This window comes from Trachemys scripta, chromosome 1, assembly GCF_013100865.1.
Source record: "Trachemys scripta elegans isolate TJP31775 chromosome 1, CAS_Tse_1.0, whole genome shotgun sequence".
Taxonomy (NCBI): Eukaryota; Metazoa; Chordata; order Testudines; family Emydidae; genus Trachemys; species Trachemys scripta.
In genome coordinates, this window is record NC_048298.1 from 161,784,395 (window position 1) to 161,805,653 (window position 21,259).

At 40.5% G+C, this 21,259-nt stretch overlaps 1 protein-coding gene across 1 annotated transcript in view; it reads left to right on the forward strand.

Moving 5' to 3' along the window:
* Positions 1–21,259, forward strand: part of LOC117876514 (ephrin type-A receptor 6-like) — a 193,134-nt gene that overhangs the window by 19,303 nt on the left and 152,572 nt on the right. The window contains exon 2 of the mRNA XM_034768807.1: positions 20,939–21,003. Coding sequence (XP_034624698.1) covers positions 20,939–21,003 — 65 coding nt within the window. The remainder of the gene's footprint in view (positions 1–20,938; positions 21,004–21,259) is intronic.

Consider the following 21,259-nt stretch of genomic DNA (forward strand, 5'->3'; position numbering starts at 1 on the left):
GATCGCGGCTCCCACGGGCTGCGGTTCGCTGCTCCAGGCCAATGGGGGCTGTGGGAAGCGGCGCGGGCCGAGGGATGTGCTGGGCGCACTTCCCACAGCCCCCATTGGCCTGGAGCAGCGAACTGTGGCCAGTGGGAGCCGCAATCGGCCGAACCTGCTGACATAGCAGGTAAACAAACCAGCCCGGCCCCCCAGGGGCTTTCCCTGAACAAGCGGCGGACCGACTTTGAAAAGCTCTGCTTTAAGGTTCAACAAGAATGTAGTATGTTTACTGTTCTGTCAATCAGGAAGATATTTGATTAGCTATAAAAGGAAAGATAGATGCTTTTTGAAAATATTTTTTAACTTGTGATAAGGTTTTTTGTTATATGGTGTTTTTAGCATATTCTTTCCTTTCACCTCTGCATTTAAGTTGGAATGACTTAACATTTTCCATTCTACAAATATGCTGTTTTTACCCTTATTCCTTCCAGCTCATTCACTGACACACTTTCTTCCTTTTTAATAGGTAATATATGAAAACAGAAAAACCTTTGACCATAAACTGTTGTTATGCTTACCAATGTAAATCTTGCGTTGCCTACATGTTAACTCTGTTGAGGATAATGGTGTTATTCCAGATTTATTCAATTATAACTTAAAATGCAATGTGCCAAGTTGTCTGAAAAGCATACAGTCCATAGTGGTTGCTATCTGAAAGTGGGCTCAAAAGGAGTAGTTCAGGTGTTGAGTGACAAATAATGTTATCCCCCAAATTACTACAAATTTATAATCTAGACTCTAGAGGAAAAAAGAAATGTCAGATCTTGGTTGCTTCTCAATGCCAATTCAGGGATGTGACACCCACTATCTTTGCAGTAGGTTTCTCTCTCAAGTGTAAGGGGGCACCGTGGTTAAAACCAAGCAAAATAATCACAATTATTAACTATGGTCTTTTCTTGTAGCTACAGGCCACAGTGAAAGGCAGGCTGCATCCACACATACTGCCATGGAGCTACAAATGGCAGCAAAAGGCTTTGGCAGTGGGGAGGCAGTAGGAAAAGTCTTTGGCAGCTCCTTGCTGTCACAGCCTTTCCCTGCAATGGGATGCTGCACTGCTAACAATAGCTCTGTAGTCTTAGGTGGCACTGTTTGGGCATGTAGAAAGCCATGCAGGTTATATACTCTTAGGATATGTCTACACTACGGGATTATTCCGAATTTATAGAATTTGAATTTTGGAAACAGATTGTATAAAGTCGAATGTATGCGGCCACACTAAGCACATTAATTCGGCAGTGTGCGTCCATGTACTGGGGCTAGCGTCGATTTCTGGAGCGTTGCGCTGTGGGTAGCTATCCCATAGCTATCCCATAGTTCCTGATGTCTCCTCCGCCCATTGGAATTCTGGGTTGAGATCCCAATGACCGATAGGGCCAAAAACATTGTCGCGGGTGCTTCTGGGTACATCCTTCCCCCCCCTCTCCTGGGAAGCAACGGCAGACAACGGTTTTGCGCCTTTTTCCTGGGTGAACAGTGCAGACGCCATACCACGGCAAACATGGAGCCCGCTCAGCTCAAGACAGCAGTCATGAACATTGTAAACACCTCGCGCGTTATTGCACAGTTTATGCTGAACCAGAACCTGCAAAACCAGGCGGTGAGGAGTAGGCTACGGCAGCGCGGCGGCGAGAGTGATGAGGAATTCTATCAAACCGTGGGCCCCTGAGCTTTGGAGATCATGCTGTTAATGGGGCAGGTTATAGCTGTGGAACGCCGATTCTGGGCCCGGAAAACAAGCGCAGACTGGTGGGACCGCATAGTGTGGCAGGTGTGGGACGATTCCCAGTGGCTGCGAAACGTTCGCATGCGTAAGGGCACTTTCATGGAACTTTGTGACTTGCTTTCCCCTGCCCTGAAGTGCCAGAATACCAAGATGAGAGCAGCCCTCACAGTTGAGAAGCGAGTGGTGATAGCCCTGTGGAAGCTTGCAACGTCAAACAGCTACCGGTGAGTCGGGAATCAATTTGGAGTGGGCACATCTACTGTGGGGGCTGCTGTGATGCAAGTAGCCAAAGCAATCACTGAGCTGCTGCTACGAAAGGTAGTGACTCTTGGAAATGTGCAGGTCATAGTGGATGGCTTTGCTGCAATGGGATTTCCTAACTATGGTGGGACGATAGATGGAACCCATATCCCTATCTTGGCATCGGAGCACCAGGGTACCGCAAGGGGTACTTTTCAATGGTGCTGCAAGCACTTGTGGATCACAAGGGACATTTCACCAACATCAATGTGGGCTGGCCGGGAAGGGTTCATGACGCTCGTGTCTTCAGGAACAATACTCTGTTTAAATGGCTGCAGCAAGGGACTTACTTCCCAGACCAGAAAATAACTGTTGGGGATGTTGAAATGCCTATAGCTATCCTTGGGGACCCAGCCTATCCCTTAATGTCATGGCTCATGAAGCCATACACAGGCAGCCTGGACAGGAGTCAGGAGCTGTTCAACTACAGGCTGAACAAGTGCAGAATGGAGGTAGAATGTGCATTTGGATGTTTAAAAGGTCGCTGGTGCTCGTTACTGACTCGGTCAGACCTCAGCCAAACCAATATCCCCATTGTTATTGCTGCTTGCTTGTTTGTGCTCCACAAACTCAGAGAGTAAGGGGGAGACCTTTATGGTCGGGTGGGAGGCTGAGGCAAATCGCCTGGCTGCTGATTTATGCACAGCTAGACACCAGGGAGATTAGAAGATCACACCAAGAAGTGCTGCACATCAGAGAAGCTTTGAAAACCAGTTTCATGACTGGCCAGGCTATGGTGTGAAAGTTTTGTTTGTTGAAAACCCGCCCCCTTGAATGACTCATTCCCTGTAAGCAAACCACCCTCCCCCTTAAATCACAGCTTGTTTTTAAAGGAAATAAAGTCACTATCGTTTAAAAATCATGTATTCTTTATTGATTGATTATAAACATAGGGAGAGAACTGACAAGGTAGCCCGGGTGGGGTTTGGGAAGAGGATAGGAGGGAAGTAAAAGGCCACTGAAAAAATTCAATATAATGACAGATTTTTGGTTGGGCTGTCCACTGGGGTGGACTGGGAGGGTGCATGGAGCCTCCCCCCCACGTTCTTACACGTCTGGGTGAGGAGGCTATGGAACATGGTGAGGTGGGAGGGAGGTTATACAGCGGCTGCAGGGGCACTCTGTTATCCTGCTGCCGTTCCTGAAGCTCCACCAGACGCCGGAGCATGTCCATTTGATCACGCAGCAGCCCCAGCATTGCAGCCTGCCACCTCTCATCTCGAGCGTCCCTCATGACCTCACATTCACTGGCATCTTTCCTGTACTTAGATACCGTGTCCTTCCACTCATTCAAATTTGCTCATTCATTTCAGGTGCATTCCATTATTTCCAAGAACATCTCGTCTCGTGTCCTCTTTCTCCACCGCCTTATCTGAGATAGCCTTCAGGATGGAGGAGGGAGGCTTGAAAAATTTGCAGCTGCTGGAGGGATGGAAAAAAGGAGAGAAGTTTTTTAAAAGATACATTTTACAGAACAATGCTTATACTCTTTCACGGTGAACACTATTCACATTACATAGCACATGTGATTTCAGTACAAGGTCACATTTTCCATCTTAATATTGAGTGCCTGTGGCTTTGGTGTTAGAGATCACAGACGCAGGTCCGGGTAACAGAATTCGGCTTGCATGCGGCCATGGTAAGCCATTGTCTTTTGGCTTCTGCGCCCTCCTTTCCCACATACCAAGCAAAGCCCGTTGACTGCTGCGGTTTTCCTGTTAACCTTCAGCAGCAGAAAACAAACTAACTCCCCCCCATCCAATTCTCCGGAATGATCGCTTTATCCCTCCCCCCACCACCTGGCTGGTATCAGGGAAGATCCCTGCTAGCCAAAGGCGAAAAGCTCAGTGCCAATTTCCCCTTCTCCCCCCGCGCTTGGCTAACTGCAGGGAAGGATTTCTTTTCAGCCACAGGCAAACAGCCCAGTAGGAACGGCCACCTCTGTCCCCTTAATTAAATTCCCGTATTTCAACCAGGTTACCATGAGCGATATCACTCTCCTGAGGATTACACAGCGAGATAAACAATGGATGTTGCTTGAATGCCACAAACACTGGGACCATACGCTGCCAGGCTTTGTCATGCAATGATACCAGATTACTTGCTACTAGCATGGCGTGGTCAAGTGTCCTACCATGGAGGCCGGAATAAGGCTGCACTGCCCAGAAACCTTCTGCAAAGGCCTTTGGAGTACCTCCAGGAGAGCTTCATGGAGATGCCCCTGGAGGATTTCCGCTCCATCCCCAGACACATTAACAGACTTTTTCAGTAGCTGTATTGGCCGCGAATGCATCCCAAGTCCTCAGGGCAAATTAATCATTAAAAAATGTTTGCTTTTAAACCATGTCTTATATTTTAAAAGGTAAACTCACCTGAGGTCCCTTCCATGGGTACTGGCTTGGGAGGGTACTTCAGTCAGGCAGAGAAAAAGATCCTGGCTGTTGGGGAGAATGGAGTGCTGTGTGCTCTCCGCAAGCTCGTTGTCGTCGTCCTCCTCCTCCTCCTCTTCCCCGTCCGCAGAATCCTCAGGTGTGGCTGATGAGATTACCCCCACCTCGGAATCCATGTACAAAGGTGGGGTAGTGGTGGCGGCCCCCCCTAGAATTGCATGCAGCTCTGCGTAGAAGTGGCATGTCTGCGACGCTGACCCGGAGCAACCGTTTGCCTCCTTTGTTTTCTGATAGGCTTGTCTGAGCTCCTTGACTTTCACGCGGCACTGATCTGAGTCCCTATTGTGGCCTCTCTCCATCATGCCCTTGGAGATTTTTTTTTCAAAAGTTTTGGCATTTCGTCTTTTCGAACGAAGTTCTGTTAGCACTGAATCCTCTCCCCATATAGCAATCAGATCCAGTACCTCCCGTACGGTCCATGCTGGTGCTCTTTTTCAATTATCAGCCTGCCTCGTTACCTGTGCTGATGAGCTCTCTGTGGTCACCTGTGCTCTCCTGTGCTGGGCAAACAGGAAATGAAATTCAAATGTTCGCGTGGCTTTTCCTGTCTACCTGGCCAGTGCATCCGAGTTCAGATTGCTGTCCAGAGCGGTCACAATGGAGCACTCTGGGATAGCTCCCGGAGGCCAATACCATCTAATTGCGTCCACACTACCCCAAATTCGACCCAGCAGGGTCAATTTCAGCACTAATCCCCTGAGGAGTACAGAAATCAATTTTAAGAGCCCTTTAAGTAGACAAAAATGGCTTCGTCGTGTGGATGGGTGCAGGGTTAAATCGATCTAATGCTGCTACATTCGTCCTAAACTCATAGTGTAGACCAGGGCTTCATCTCTCCCTGACACACCTCTCAGCGGATCCACCATCTCTCTCTCTCTCCCAGCCAATTGATTTCCCTGCCTGTACCAGACCCTCATCATTCAAGGCTCATTGTAGAGCTGTGTGTCAAACTGATCTTTTTTTTTTTTTTCCTTTGGTTTGCTGGGCATTCTGAAAAACCGGGGTAGTGTGGGGATTGTTTTGGAAAAATTCTTCAAAATTTCCAGTGAAACAAAAAGTTAGAAAAATTCAACTTGGGTCAAATGAAATATTTTGTTCAACCCAAAAATAAACACTTAAACGATTAAACAAAATTTGAAAGGTTCTTTTATTTTTTTTTAAATGAACTAAAATTTCAACTAAAATAATTTTGAATTGAAAAACCAAACGTGTTTTGAAAATGTCAAAACAAAATGTGCTTTGAATTTTCTCTTTTAGGCTTATTTCAACTGAATTAACTTAGCAAAATCTATACAAATTCACAATGTTTTTAATTGATCTGAATCTGCATTTTTGGGTGCGGGGGGGGGGTAAATTCTGGGCAATTTTTTTTGCCCAGATCTAGTTCGCAGTAGTCCTGTTCCTCCTCTGACTGCACAGTATCACTGTATGCTTGTGAGGGCACTCCCCTAGGAAAAGGCAGAGTCAATGTGATATCTGTTCTGCTCCTACGGCTTTCCTAGCCAGGTAGTGAGTGTCACAAGAGAAGCCAGAGCAGCTCATTCTATTCCTGAATCCCTTCCTTTCTTATTATATGTAGGGCTTCTGTTTTTTAGAGTTTATTCATCTCATTTACCAGGGTTTATTTTTAGCACTTTGAGTTGTATGTAGATGTCTAAAAATCATTTTCACATCTTTCTCTTGTGTATATACCATAATAAATAATGTATGTCACACTACAGTACTGAGTAATCTCTCTGTAATGTTCCTTAGTGCACTTTAATGTAGTACTGTTTCAAGCTACGTTAGTACTGGGGAACCTTGAGTGCACACCAACAGGGTCTACATGGGTCAACTAATGTGCAATAAGTTATTGCACTTTAGAAATCATATCCCTATTGTCTGCATTATTATTCCATATAGTGAAGGCCTTTGATACAAGTAACCATTTCCAGTGTTTGTTGGACAAACCCTATTTTTTTATTTGGGTGTTTTGTCTGTTTAGCAGTTAAAACTGAAAATCAGAAGTCCTACTTGTATGTGAGAGGGGAGCTGCTGTAGGAATGCAGAGCACCTGATCGGTGTGTTGTATGCTCATACAGACACTGCAGGGACAGGGAGAAAAGAAAGTGTAGAGGAGGTGTTATGCCCCATGTTGTCTGTCTATGGTCCTGGATGTGGTAGTGGGAAGATGGGCTCTATGATAGGAAATCATGACATCTCATTCCATCTGTTTTGCTTATCAGCTCTGGAGATGTAGGAGTAGGAGACATTATGGACACGCTAAGAAAGAACTTCCTTTTAATACTAAGGCTTCATCTAGAATGGAAAAATCTTACTTCCATAGCTATTATGCTTATCACAGCTCCTTATTCATCAACTTTTATCTTGGCACTTAAGCAACTTACTAGCATGTTTTCCTTCGCCACATTGTCAAGATAGTTAAGTCCCAGGCAGACTGCAAAGAGCTACAAAAGGATCTCACAAAACTGGGTGACTAGGCAACAAAATGGCAGATGAAATTCAGTGTTGATAAATGCAAAGTAATGCACATTGGAAAACATATAATCCCAACTATACATGTAAAATGATGGGGTCTAAATTAGCTGTTACCACTCAAGAAAGAGATCTTGGAGTCGTTGTGGATAGTTCTCTGAAAACATCCACTCAATGTGCAGCAGAAGTCAAAAAAGCGAACAGAAAATTGGGAATCATTAAGAAAGGGATAAGTATCAGGGGGTAGCCGTGTTAGTCTGTATCTACAAAAACATCCGAAGAAGTGAGGTTTTTACTCACGAAAGCTTATGCCCAAATAAATCTGTTAGTCTTTAAGGTGCCACCAGACTCTTTGTTGTTTTTGTAAGAAAGGGATAGATACTACGACAGAAAATATCATATTGCCTGTATATAAATCCATGGTACGCCCACATCTTGAATACTGCATGCAGATGTGGTAGCCCCATCTCAAAAAAGATATATTGAAATTGGAAAAGGTTCAGAAAAGGGCAACAAAAATGATTAGGGGTATGCAGGGGCGGCTCTAGTTTTTTTGCTGCCCCAAGCATACTTCCATGGTTTGGAAGTCAAAGCTGAGGTAGCGGTAATTATTCATATAGTATTATGTCATAGAGAAATTGGCTACTCTTTCACAACTCTTGCATTTCAACAAGAAAAATACTTACCCATCTCTAAATTCCTTCTGATATCTTAAGCATTTCCATTGCACCTCATTCTTTGATTGGAGGCAAACATAATTGCTATAATATTTGTTCTTTCATCTAAGAAAGTACTTAATTGGTACAATTGAAGGGTTATTTATCCCCTTCCCCATTTTTCAAATAACTTGCTAGGCGGAACAGCAAAAAAAATTATCCCTGCAAACAGAGTAATACAAAATTCTTAATTCTAATTGCTAACACAGTGATACAAATCTAGATGTTTCAAAGTCCTCAGCTAATAGTGTTGATGCAGTATTATACAGTCTGTTTTTGGCATTGCCTTTTAAAGTTCCTCAGCACCACTCCAGCAATCCTCAGTGACATTCCCCTTGCATCACTGGGTTATGTAAGAGGTACTTAAGTCTGAAGTGGTCCTTTTGAAGCCCTGTTTTGAACTAAGTAAGTCAAACCACTACTATTGCATTTCCAAAGGTAGTCATGTAATATTTTTGCTGCATTTTCCCTACATAATCACCATGCCCCAGACATATTAATTACAGGTAAATGGAAGTTTGAGAAATGCCTTCCCAGCCCATGTGTTACAAGAGACTCCTTGCTACAAAAGTCTATTTTTAGTTATCTTAGAAATATTTATACAAATCTTTTAAGTAAGTAGTGTAAAAAAAATGATCCTTACTAAAACAAGTACTCACTTGCATGTATAACTAATTCTTCTGGAGTTTTTTTTACTGGACATTAAGAAGCAATGGAGTACGATATGAGGTGTTGAAAATGCCTCTTTGTATCAGCACCCTCATGTTTTCCCCCCAAATAAATAAGTATACGAATGTAGTATGGGGAAATTGGGTCTATTAAATGCTTTGTATCAGATTTCACATCACTAGAAAGAGCTTTTTCTACTATTGGAATATTTAGTTACAGTAATAGGAAAAAATAATTATACATCAGTAAATACTAGACAGATGACTTAACAGATAAGGCATAATAATGGGCAGACTATATGAACTATGAAGTTCTCAGGTCTCTAATATTCTTCAGTTAACAGTGGACTCTTAGGATTTCAAAGTTAACTCCCTGTATGTGCCTTTACATTATACCATTCAAAGCTAAAGCTCAGACTCTGCAGGTGTTAGTATTGTGTACTTCATGCTGTCCAATTCTGCAAGGCAATTTGGGTTTTTGGTAAGAGCATCAAAACCGTATCTTCTACAAATGACATAACTGTCATTTATTTGTTAATGTTAGAAGCATTGCAAACCTGATTGTTTATATAAACAATTTTAGCCCTCATGCTGATATTACATGGTACATAAAGAGACTGAGCTACCAAAGCTACCAATTATTAGCATGTACTTCAGTTTGACAGCCTGACCCGGCACCTATAAAATGTTCATGCTGTGAAGGCTTGGTGCTTAACACTGTAAATTATAAATGAAGAGTTAGCAGAAAGTGACAGACTGGCTCAGTGAATGAGGATTACAAAGCTGAGAAACATTAAATTGACTCGGTAGGTGGATATTTCCTAAAACGAGTCATGAGAATAAGACCAGTCTTTTTCTGGAGCTAGCTATCATGAGTGCGCAACTCTCATAGCTATTTCAATTGTATTTGTTATTGGTGGGCTCCTAATGCTCTGCAGTAAAAATGATACTAAGCTAAGCATTTTATATAGCTGATGTTCTTGTTAACGTTTGCCTCAAATGGTCTGAGGTCTGTTACATATCACATTTGCTTTATATTTTTCCTTCATCTTCATTCCCTGTAACTTATTTATTCTCTCGCCTTTACATAATTTGTTTTTAAAATTATGGAAATGAGACAAAATATTCTTAAGCTTATCAAAGACTTCTGTCTTTAAAGCAGATATCTGCTTTAAATCAGAGAAGTCATGTGAGTTAAAATGACTTATTTTTCTCACTACACTGGTAACTTTGAAAACCACACTTGCTTCTCCCAGTAGATGTTTGTTGCCTGCTGACTTGTACATGCTGCTGACAGCAGTATGAATGCTTGCCAGCCAGCTTTAACCCTCAAGCAAGCAGGAAAAATACATATTTTGATTGTATTCCTCTTCTCCCATCCTTCATATGTTGCTTGGTTTCTTCCTGAAGTGCTAAGACAACATGTCCTTGTATAAGATGACACAAAACGTAGCACAACAGGGCCCTGACTTTGGGTACAGTTGTAATTAATACTAATACTCTTTCACTCTCCAAGAGGTGTATTTCCTGGATCATTCATACATCTCCTGGGTGACTTCTGAGTGGTAGCTCCAATTCTGCACAATGTCATTGTGGGTACACTGTCTTTGCCCCTTGTACACCAGTTCATCCAAACGTACTGGAGGCTTTATTTTTAACTGCTGGAGGCAGTGTGACAAAACACTAAAATGGGCATCAGGAAACCTGGGTTCTATTCACAGCTCTGCCACTGATGGGCTGTGCTACTTTGGGCAAATCACTTCACAGCTGTACCTCAGATTCCCCACCTGTAAAGCAGGAACAATGATATTGTACATTTAACATCAAAGGCCTACAATTTTCAGGCATAACATTTTTTTTTATTTACTTATCATTGTACTAGATAAATTTAGCTAATTAAATTGGTTTATAGACTGAAAAATAAGAGTAATTTTTTGTTCATTAAATCTTTGACAACATAAAATTGAAAAGGTCAGTCCCTGATTGCACTCTGTGTGAGCGCCACTGTGACATGATGCACCGTTCTGCCTTGGGCTGTCCCAAAAGGACTACTGGTAGGCGTTCTGGCCACTTAAAGCTTCTTGTAGTGCAAAGAGCAGGCCCGTTGCTGTTGACCCTTCATGGGTTGGAGCATACGGATAGTAATCCAGATCTCCAGACCAGGATTTAACAGGGTTCAGGGTCATATCTTTCCCTCTCAAGGTTATTGTGTTGCCCCAGGGCTGTGAGGAGTAAGAGACGTCCCTGCATTCCCATGTGGCGGTTATGTGGGTTATGCAAATGGAGACAGATGTTTCTTACAACTCTTCTTCTGATAAGGGGCATGCAGAATATTTTGAGAGGAAAATTTAAATCCTAGTAGATGTAACAGGAATCTTTATTTTCTTATATAATTGTGTCCAAAAAAGTAAATAAATAGTATTAATTAGCCTTCATATATGCTGGCAATAAATGGAGGCTGTAAGAGGTCAGTTGAAATGGACTTAAAATCTATTTGCTACAATAAAAGCAATCTGTGTGGGTACCAAAGGGACCAGTGTCAGAGGGTAAATATTGAAATGAGCTACCATGATGCAAACAGTTCAGAGGAATAAGTGTAAAGAGAACTGAAGAGCTGCCTACAGCTACTGATCAGTTACTGTAACATTGAGAGTGAAGGTTATCTACTAATCAGCATGGAGACCTCTTGATTGCAACTCAGCTCAAGGTGCATGAAGTGCTCATGACCATTTGCTCATTCTTGAATGGGGACACTCTGATAGACCTCTGCAGTCATGCATATGGTGATAGCAACAGCCACCTGTGCGGCACCAATTAACACCCTCTTGGAACCGCGTGGAGAGCCCTCTTTGGGGTCACATGTGCAATGAGGAGAGAGCACGCCACTGGGCTATTCACTACCTCCTTCTGTAAGCCCTATAAGGGATTTGGTGGGAAGTTATCTGAAGCACCCTCTTGAGTAGGGAGGATCCCCTAGAAAACAAGTGGAGATGAGGCAACCGCTCTGGAAGTGTCAGTGAATAAATGTAACTAGTTCAGATTTTTTTGCTTGGCTTTTAATTAAAGGAAGAGCATAGGAACACACACTCTGAAAAACATTAAACACATTTTACCTGTTTATATTAAAGTTTAATATTGTTTGGTTTCTCAATTATATTTCTGTCAGAACTAAAATTAGTTTTAAAAATTAGTCATGTCATGTTAATTTTTATTCAAATGGCTTTAATGTTTAAAATAAAATATTATAATACAAATGCAAATATGAATGGAGAGTACACAAGGTTAAAATCAACTAGAAGACTGTTAAATCTGACTGATGATGACATATCAACATGTCCCAATCTCCTACACTTTTCGGCCAGAAGACACCATCATGATAATGTACTCTGGCCTCCTGCACATTACAGGCCATAGAACTTCACTCACTAACTCCTGTAATGGACCCATAATCTGTAGCTGAGATACTGAATCCTCAATTCTTGATTTAAAGACTTCAAATTACAGACAATCCACAATTTAATCTAGTTTAAACTGGCAAGTGACCATGCTGCAAAGGAAGGCATAAAAACTCCCAGGGTTTCTGCCTGACCAGGAGAAAATTCCTTCCCAATCCCAAATTGGATTGGATTGAGTTCAAAGACAGTGAATATTTTTAGCCTTACAAATTTATTGGAAAAACTTTGTCCATAATTCACTTGTTTCTAATTTTCCTAATAGAAATGTACTCTCAAATTTATAAATGATGCTGACAAAATTCAGATACTCGTGTTCACTTTACAAAAATCTGTCCAGTAGCCCATTGTTGAAGTGAACATAACCATGATTAGCAAGTCAACTAGAGTTGGTGAGAACCAAATTTTTTCTGCAGGGAAAATGGCTTCATTACAATGATTTTGAACTCATGTTCATATCCGATATAGCTATTGACCTCATTAAATCCCACGCTGGAGACCAGAAGTTTTGAAAAATATAAGTCATAAGACACAGGCTGTTTTGTGGTATTAGTTTCTGGGCTTGTGATCTATATTAGCTTAACAGAAATCAACACAGCACTATGAAGGCCACAAAGGAATATCTTAGCTATTCACTCAGTTTTTATTACTAAGACAAAACATTGTTTCAGAGAACATATTTTCTCATCCTGAACTTAATTTCCTGAATAGCCTAGTAAAGGATAACAATTTACTTCTACCAGCTAAGGGAATTACTTCTTTAGCTTAAATGATAGAGTCCTGTGCTGTCCGGCTGAGGTTTCTATCTTCAGATCCTATTGGTATCCAATCCGGGTGCTTGTAACACGACTAGGAATTAGTCCCTTTTGTGTTCATGTACCAGATATCCCCAGACCAACTCCCCCATCTTCTGGTATGCAGCAATCTAACACATCCCATGTGAGGCCTAATGTGTCATGTGGCAGGCCCAGCAAGACTTTATTCTCCCACTTTATTTTTCCTCCATTGCACCCCCAAGGAAAGCTTGAAAATGCAGATGCAATCCACAAATTAACAGGCTGACTGTCTCTCTGTGTTAATATGATTTTTTGCAATCCTCTTTTACAATTTTGTTATGCTTATGAATTAGTCTTTTGGAAAAGCAGGCAGTAATTTGGGATTCTTGAAAACATAATGTGTACTAATTTCTTCTGGCAAAAGTTTTCACAGTAGTAAAAATTATAGATTTAAAAAAAACTATCTCTTGGTAGGCTTATTGTAATTATTAACCCAAAAAGAGTTCAGTGCAAGTTTATTATCAAAGATTTCTACATAGCAAATACACTTTCAAAGCGTACTTGCATTCTTTGGCCCATATGAATATACAGAGATGACACCCAAGGTGTGTGTTGGCATCACATGAAATCAAATATGAAAACTGCATGGTTGGGCAAGCTCCTAGTTTCTTTAAACTGACTGGTATTGTATGTCAATAACTGATCATTCATTTGATTGTTTCCCTATCTTTGGAATATTTGCATGAATTTGAGTGTTACAGGGCTTAAACTTGTGATTTTGGAAAAAGACGTGTGCTGAGTAAAAGTTATGCTGGTACAGTGGGTGTCACATGGGGACAGCTGCTCCCACTTGAGCCTCTTCATAAATGCAACCACCAGTAGCATGGCCATATGGACAGGCTCCTGATGTTGGGAAGGAAGATGTTAAAGTTATAGATGGATGCATCAGACAGGGCAGGAATATTAATAGCACAATTACATAAACCCAATGAGCCTAACACCCATGTAAATATCATGAGGGGACTATGGCTTCTATACTAGCCCACTGTGCAGAGGAGCTTCCTAGGAGATGGACGGCCTGTTTTGGAACCCCAGCTCTCTTGGGGAAGAGGGCGACAAGATGCAGAGGGGGAGAGGGAAACGGGTCAAAACACTTCAGTTTTATATTTAGAGGGTAAATATATTGGTCTAAATCAGGCTCAGGTGCAATTCTAGTTAGATCACTGAGGCTACCTCAAAGATGAATTCTGTCCAGTATGCTTCTCAGAGTTCAGACAGCAGCAGACTTCTCTTCACTACAAAACAAAACAAAAAGCCATTGAAGTATCCATGCTTCATCTTTAAAGCTGACTATGTTTCTGACTTTTCTAAAAAAAAAAAATCCTTTGTGTATGCTATTTTTATTAAAAAAGTGTTCTTTTAATACATTATTTAAAAATAAATTACAAAGTAGTGAACAGAACATAAAAATAGACTTTTCTTTATGCCAGGGCTGCTCCTTCCTGAAAATCATAAACCCATCCAAATTCTTGACCTTCAACACTTGGAGCTTCAATTTTTGCAGGGTATTTAAAAAGGTGAAAGTCTTAAATTCTTGTAGTACTTCAAATGGGCCCTTATCCTGCAATTGCATGGGTAGCCTGGCAGGGGAGAAAATTTAAAGTGATTTGGCCAGAGGGATGAGTCAAGAGAAGACGGGGGGATCATGATCAAACTAACCATAAGCAGGTGGGACTAGAAAGATACATAAACTGGAAATGTAAGTTTCAACACCACACAACATCCAAGAAAAAAGACTTTTTGAACAACCAGACACTGAAATCATTGCCACAGATACCACATGGGGCGGGGGGGAGGGGGGTTGAGGAGAGAGACAATGATAAGGGAACTACAAAGCACAGAAATTGAAGAAGCAGAATAGTGACTTATTTCCAAAAGGGGAAAAAGAACCAGGAGGTGCTCAACCCAGCTAGAAGTATGGAATTGTTATCTGATACTTAGCGAGTTTACTACTAAGGAACTTCTTTTTGGGTGAAGAGAACAGAAAGCCACAGGGAATATATTTGGTGGGTGTCCTTGTGATATGAAGCTAGCAGCCATGGAGAGATTCTTCAGCCACCCAAGAAAGTAAATACTTGTCATTGGTAAATCTATTTTAAGATAAGTGGGCAGACAATTCAGCAAGGGGCACAAGGACAACAGGACTGCGTTCTGTCCTCCTGGAGCAAAAATACAATATGTAATTGGAAGACTGGATGGAATTACAAAGTTTTCTGATAGATTCCACTGCTGATACCTATTGGAAAAAGTGACCTGGAACTACACAGATTATAGAAGACTTCAGGAATCTTGAAAGGGAGCTGAAGAAGAGGAAAGTCCAAATGATTTCTTGGTGATTCTTCAGGTCCCACAAGTAAGAGAAAAGAAAAGGCAGTAAATACTGGTGAACCATTGGCTGTGTGACTGAAGGTTTTGGTTTGGGGAAAACCAAGACACATTCCAGTAGGATAGATGATGGCACACGTATCTCAGGCTAGGGGCGAATATTCTAATTTGAAGGTTAACCAGAGTAGCCATGAGGGTATTAAACAAACCTCAAAATGGGTATGTGCTATGAGGTAAATGAAGTACAAACTAAAAATTGGTGTCATGAACGGATTCTACTTGTGTGGAAAGAAAAGATAAGAAATTTTTCATTTGCCTATATACCAGTACTAGGAGTCTGAGTAACAAGCAAGAAGGATTGAAAATTCTCATTAAAGATGTAATTGGCATTACTGAAACCTGGTGGGATGACTTGCATGATTGGAATTAAAATCATTGGTTATATCATTGGTTACATAACCTGTTTAGAGTTGGTAAAAGATGATGTGTGGGAACTGGACCTCTACATTAAGAGACACTCTACATTAAATACACCATTATCAGTAACTCAGAACCACAGGATTTTGAATGCATATGAGTCAATGTGCTAACTAACAGAGTCCAGGAAGGGGTACTGATAGGTGTTTGTAACAAACAACCAAATCAAACCAGAGAACAGGATGAGTTACTCCTTAAGTACCTGCCTGGAATGTGTGGAAAGAAAAAGATATATTATGGGGGACTTCCATTGCAAAGACACATGCTGGAGATCTAATGCAGCTGGTAGTAAATTTTCTAACACAAAGTATTGCCCCCAGTACAATGAAAATCTATTTTGGACCTTGACTGATTGAAAATGAATTCATCGGTGGACTGGAAGTTGGTGGTTGCCTATGGACCAGTGATCATGATCTGACTGCATTTGATACAGGCAAACAGAGGAAAAGATATAATTTGTCAAATTTAAGGAAAACTGAGCAAAATTGAGTTAGAGAAAAAATTTAGACAAATAGGTAAATGTGCCTTCTCCTCCCACTCCTTCTTTTCATGGATCCTAGTCTTCAGAGGGCCTTCCTAGCAGAGAGTGCCACAAAAGCTTCCACTTGGGAAGCAGATAACATGTAGATGGTCCATTTTGCTTAGCGATATTGGGGATAAGCTAATGGACAGCTAATGGTTAAATCCTCTGACATCATCATATAGGAAAAATTACTAAAACATTAAGTTTGACTTGCCAATACCTCTACAGCTTTTTGTATTTGTAATGGATAATTTAAAAAAAAAAAAAAACTTTTGTTCAGTGTTACTGTATTCATTTATATCCTAGTTTTGGTTTTTATCTTTATTTTACTATTCTAGTGATAGTCTAATACTGTCAACTACTACATGTTTATATTTTTTCCTTTTCTGTTTGACAATTTTTGTTTTTTTTCTGGACTTTATTTTTTGGTTAATTAGTTGTTGATCCTTTTTCACTAATGATATCACTGGTCTACAATTTTTGAGAAGTCATCTGCTTCAGAGATAAAATGTGCTATTTATGTGTTTTGGGATGTGCTGAATTCAAATATGACAGTTAAAACAACTGATTGGCTACTGTTTCTAAGATATTTCAGTTTTTACATTTTATGTCTATGTATATTGTGTAGATAGTAGAGGTTTAATCATAAATTGTAAACCTAGGTCTTTTCATGTGTTTATGGTTGCTTTACATGATAATATTTCAACTGTCCTGTTTATGTAACACTTAAAAATCAGAAAAAGGGTTATATCAATAAAATGTATTATGAAACAAAAGGCAAAAAACTATTATGTACATAGTTTAGTCCTATTCCGTGTCTACTGGGCGCTTCTTGGCTTGTCTCTTGTATTCATTCAATGGAGCATCTCTTGTCACTTTCCAGCAATAGTATGCAAGCACTGATGGGCTCCATTTGCCCTGATAGCGTTTCTCCATTGTTGCAATGTCCTGGTGAAATCGCTCGCCGTGCTCGTTGCTCACTGCTCCGCAGTTCGGTGGAAAAAAATCTAGATGAGAGTGCAAAAAATGTATCTTTAGTGACAAGTTGCAACCAAGGCTTTTGTATGCCTTGAGGAGGTTTTCCACCAACAGCCTGTAGTTGTCTGCCTTGTTGTTTCCGAGAAAATTTATTGCCACTAACTGGAAGGCTTTCCACGCCGTCTTTTCCTTGCTGCGCAGTGCATGGTCAAATGCATCATCTCGAAGAAATTCACGAATCTGAGGACCAACAAAGACACCTTCCTTTATCTTAGCTTCACTTAACCTTGGAAATTTTCCACAGAGTACTTGAAAGCTGCTTGTGTTTTGTCAATGGCCTTGACAAAGTTCTTCATCAGACCCAGCTTGATGTGTAAGGGTGGTAACAAAACCTTCCTTGATTCAACAAGTGGTGGATGCTGAACACTTTTCCTCCCAGGCTCCAATGACTGTCGGAGTGGGCAATCTTTCTTGATGTAGTGGGAATCTCTTGCACGACTATCCCATTCGCAGAGAAAATAGCAGTACTTTGTGTATCCAGTCTGCAGACCATGCAAGAGAGCAACAACCTTCCAATCGCCACAAAGCTGCCACTGATGTTGGTCATAGTTTATGCACCTCAAAAGTTGTTTCATGTTGTCACAGGTTTCCTTCATATGGACTGCATGACCAACTGGAATTGATGGCAAAACATTGCCATTATGCAGTAAAACAGCTTGAAGACTCATCTTCGATGAATCAATGAACAGTCTCCACTCAACTGGATCGTGAACGATGTTGAGGGCTGCCATCACACCATCAATGTTGTTGCAGGCTACAAGATCACCTTCCATGAAGAAGAATGGGACAAGATCCTTTTGACGGTCACGGAACACGGAAACCCTAACATCACCTGCCAGGAGATTCCACTGCTGTAGTCTGGAGCCCAACAGCTCTGCCTTACTCTTGGGTAGTTCCAAATCCCTGACAAGGTCATTCAGTTCACCTTGTGTAATGAGGTGTGGTTCAGAGGAGGAGGATTGGAGAAAATGTGGGTCCTGTGACATTGATGGTTCAGGACCAGAAGTTTCATCCTCTTCCTCTTCCTTGTCTGACTCAAGTGAGAATGATTCTGGTGCATCAGGAACCAGCAGTCCTTCTCCGTGGGGTACTGGGCGTATAGCTGATGGAATGTTTGGATAATGCACAGTCCACTTTTTCTTCTTTGACACACCTTTCCCAACTGGAGGCACCATGCAGAAGTAACAATTGCTGGTATGATCTGTTGGCTCTCTCCAAATCATTGGCACTGCAAAAGGCATAGATTTCCTTTCCCTGTTCAACCACTGGCGAAGATTTGTTGCACAAGTGTTGCAGCATATGTGTGGGGCCCACCTCTTGTCCTGATCTCCAATTTTGCAGCCAAAATAAAGCTGATAGGCTTTCTTAACCATAATGGTTATACTGCGCTTTTGTGATGCAAAAGTCACTTCACCACAAACATAGCAGAAGTTATCTGCACTGTTCATACAAGTACGAGGCATCTCTGCTCACTTTGGCTAAACAGAAATGTGTCCCTTTTGCAAAATCAAACACTGACGAATAAGAGAGCATGACACTGTATGATTTCTAGAGCTGATATAGGGCAATTTGTTCAGCAGAGTGATGTAAACTTTGTTATGATCACATCATCCATGACTTCTAGGAATAACATGATGCAATTCATATCATGTATGACGCAATACCAGCTTCAGATTGCATCATTCATTGTTTTGCCTAAAAAGCAAATACTGTCCAAACCCAGTCATAGATTTATTCATAGATCCAGTCAAAGATGTATTTTAGTCATTTCTGGTTTAAATTGAGATCCCTTCCCTTTATAACTCACTTATCCTCCACCATTCCCAAGTCAAGGGTTGTATATACTGACCCAATTGCATATCTTGAAAACTAGAGCCAATCAACAATTTTAAGCATCATTTTCATTCTCAGTGACCCAGAATTAGTAAAGTTTGACTACATTTATTTCAGAAGCATTTTGGCTGTAGAGCAGTGTTAAAGTTAACACAGATGTTGTGTGTATGTAACTCTCGCTAGTAGTTTTGAGCCTCATCCAATTCTTGTTGAATTCAGTGGATGATGGTTTGGGACCTTTCTAGAGCCTCTGAGGGATTACTATTTAATTAATACTTCAGGTTCTGCTGGGGGAGCTCACACCTTATTTATTTTTTGCCCATGACAGAAAGGTATTTTTTTTTAATCAGAACTCGATTATGTGATGCCGATTATTGTAAAAACAAATGCATCTGTCTTACAAAGATGTAAATCTAAATCTATCATAATTTCAATTATTAATATACTCTAGTTTTGAAAAGTTGATACTCATTACATGTATAGCTTTGTTTGATCCCAGAAACCATTACTCAAGCAAGCAATTCAAACTCAAGGGTATTGTCCAACTGAAGTAAAGGTTACTCCCTCTTGCTGACTCTTTGTACCTGCTTAGTCTGTGAACTGCTTGAGGTAGGGACTGTCCCTTTAGAACAGCTGGAAAATCATGAGAACCATGGGGTTGTTACCACAAACAAATAAGACATGAGTGGTGCATAGTTCATTTCCTAGCTAGCTGTTCAGGGGTGTGAACTTCATCTGCTCTGAGCCATGGATGTAGCAACAAGTGTAAATCTTACCTTCTTGTGTGATGAAAGTAACAAAAACCCAATATTACCAGGACTGTATTTTATAAGTACCTCAACTTTGATCTTGCTGTTGAAAAGTAAAATGGTAATTGTGAAAGAGCTAGGCTGGCTGTTCACCGTGTGTGTGTGTGTGTGTGTGTGTGTGTGAGAGAGAGAGAGAGAGAACTGTAGGATGCAACTTAAAAAAATATTCTTCTCAGAAACCTGGTTGATACTTTTTTAAAAACACCATAACTGGGGAAATAGAAATAATAGTGCTAGTCAACAATGAATTTTATATCTCAATCTTGGCTTATGATTCTGATATGGGACCATAAGGTCAAACATAACTGTTCGATTAGTACAGGTACAATCTGGCATATCTCAAGATACTGAATTTACTGACAGTTTTACAAGTTCTGAATTGTGCGTTGTTTTTGCATAATTAAGACAGGAAAGAAACCCAGTTTGCTATGCTTTTTTATTTGAACACCTATAAACCCAAAAATCCTTTCGAAAAGAATGTTTTTATTACCTTTGTCAGTGTAATGATATCCAAACCTCGTGTCATATAATAAAAATTATACATGAAAATTGCAAAAGATTCACAGTATACAACATTTTGGAAATGATAGTATCTTTTAGCACTTAATCCAAATAGACTAGCAAAACTGATTATAGTCAGACTCTCTAGTTGTTTTGTTATTGTTCTACAGATTCAGTTACAAATGATGACATATAAAATGGAGATAATGACCTTTATAAAGTGCTTTTGAGATGTACCAGTGAAAAGTGCTATGTTAGAGCTAAATGGTGGTGGTATTATATTGATTGATTGTATTATTTCTTAGCATTTTACCCCAATTACGTTTAACTTTAAAATGTGGAAATGACTTAAACTCTGCTTTTCTTCATTTTTAAAGTTCACAAAGCTTGAATCCAGAAACACATCTGAATGAAAACTTTCCCAAATTTCTAGGTGGGGCTGGCGTCTGGAACTGGGTTTCCTCATTCAGGCATATCTAGTTATAACCACAATGGAGTAATACACTTTTAAATTACACTGTAGGAAAAGATTGAATTTTCATATAATTAGTCATATCTTCTGAGATTTAACTATGAAAGGTAAACACAAAGCTAAAATTCTACTAGTAGTTACAGCCAAGCAACCACATTGACTTTAGTGGGATTAAACCAATGTTGAAGAAGTAGAATTAGCCAAATTAATGCAGGCCTGGTATTTAAATTATTTTGCTCTATTTCTATGTCTAGAACAAATAAATATCTAATATATATACATATATTTTTATTTCTAGTGGTGTTGCTTGATACTACAGCTGCAATTGGAGAACTAGGATGGAAAACCTATCCTTTAAATGGGGTAAGTCAAGTTCTTGTTTTGCTTTTGTTGTCCTTTTTATTCAGCACTCTGGCATTTCAACAATCAAATGGACTAGTTCTGCTAAATGGATACTTTCCTTCAGTATGTACTAATGGAAAAGATTTTGGGATAGTGAAATAAAGAATCTGAATTGTAGTTAACACTAAGAGCCCCAAGAATAACAAGTAAATATGTGCACATATTAAGCCTGGTCTACACTAACCCCCCAATTCGAACTAAGGTACGCAACTTCAGT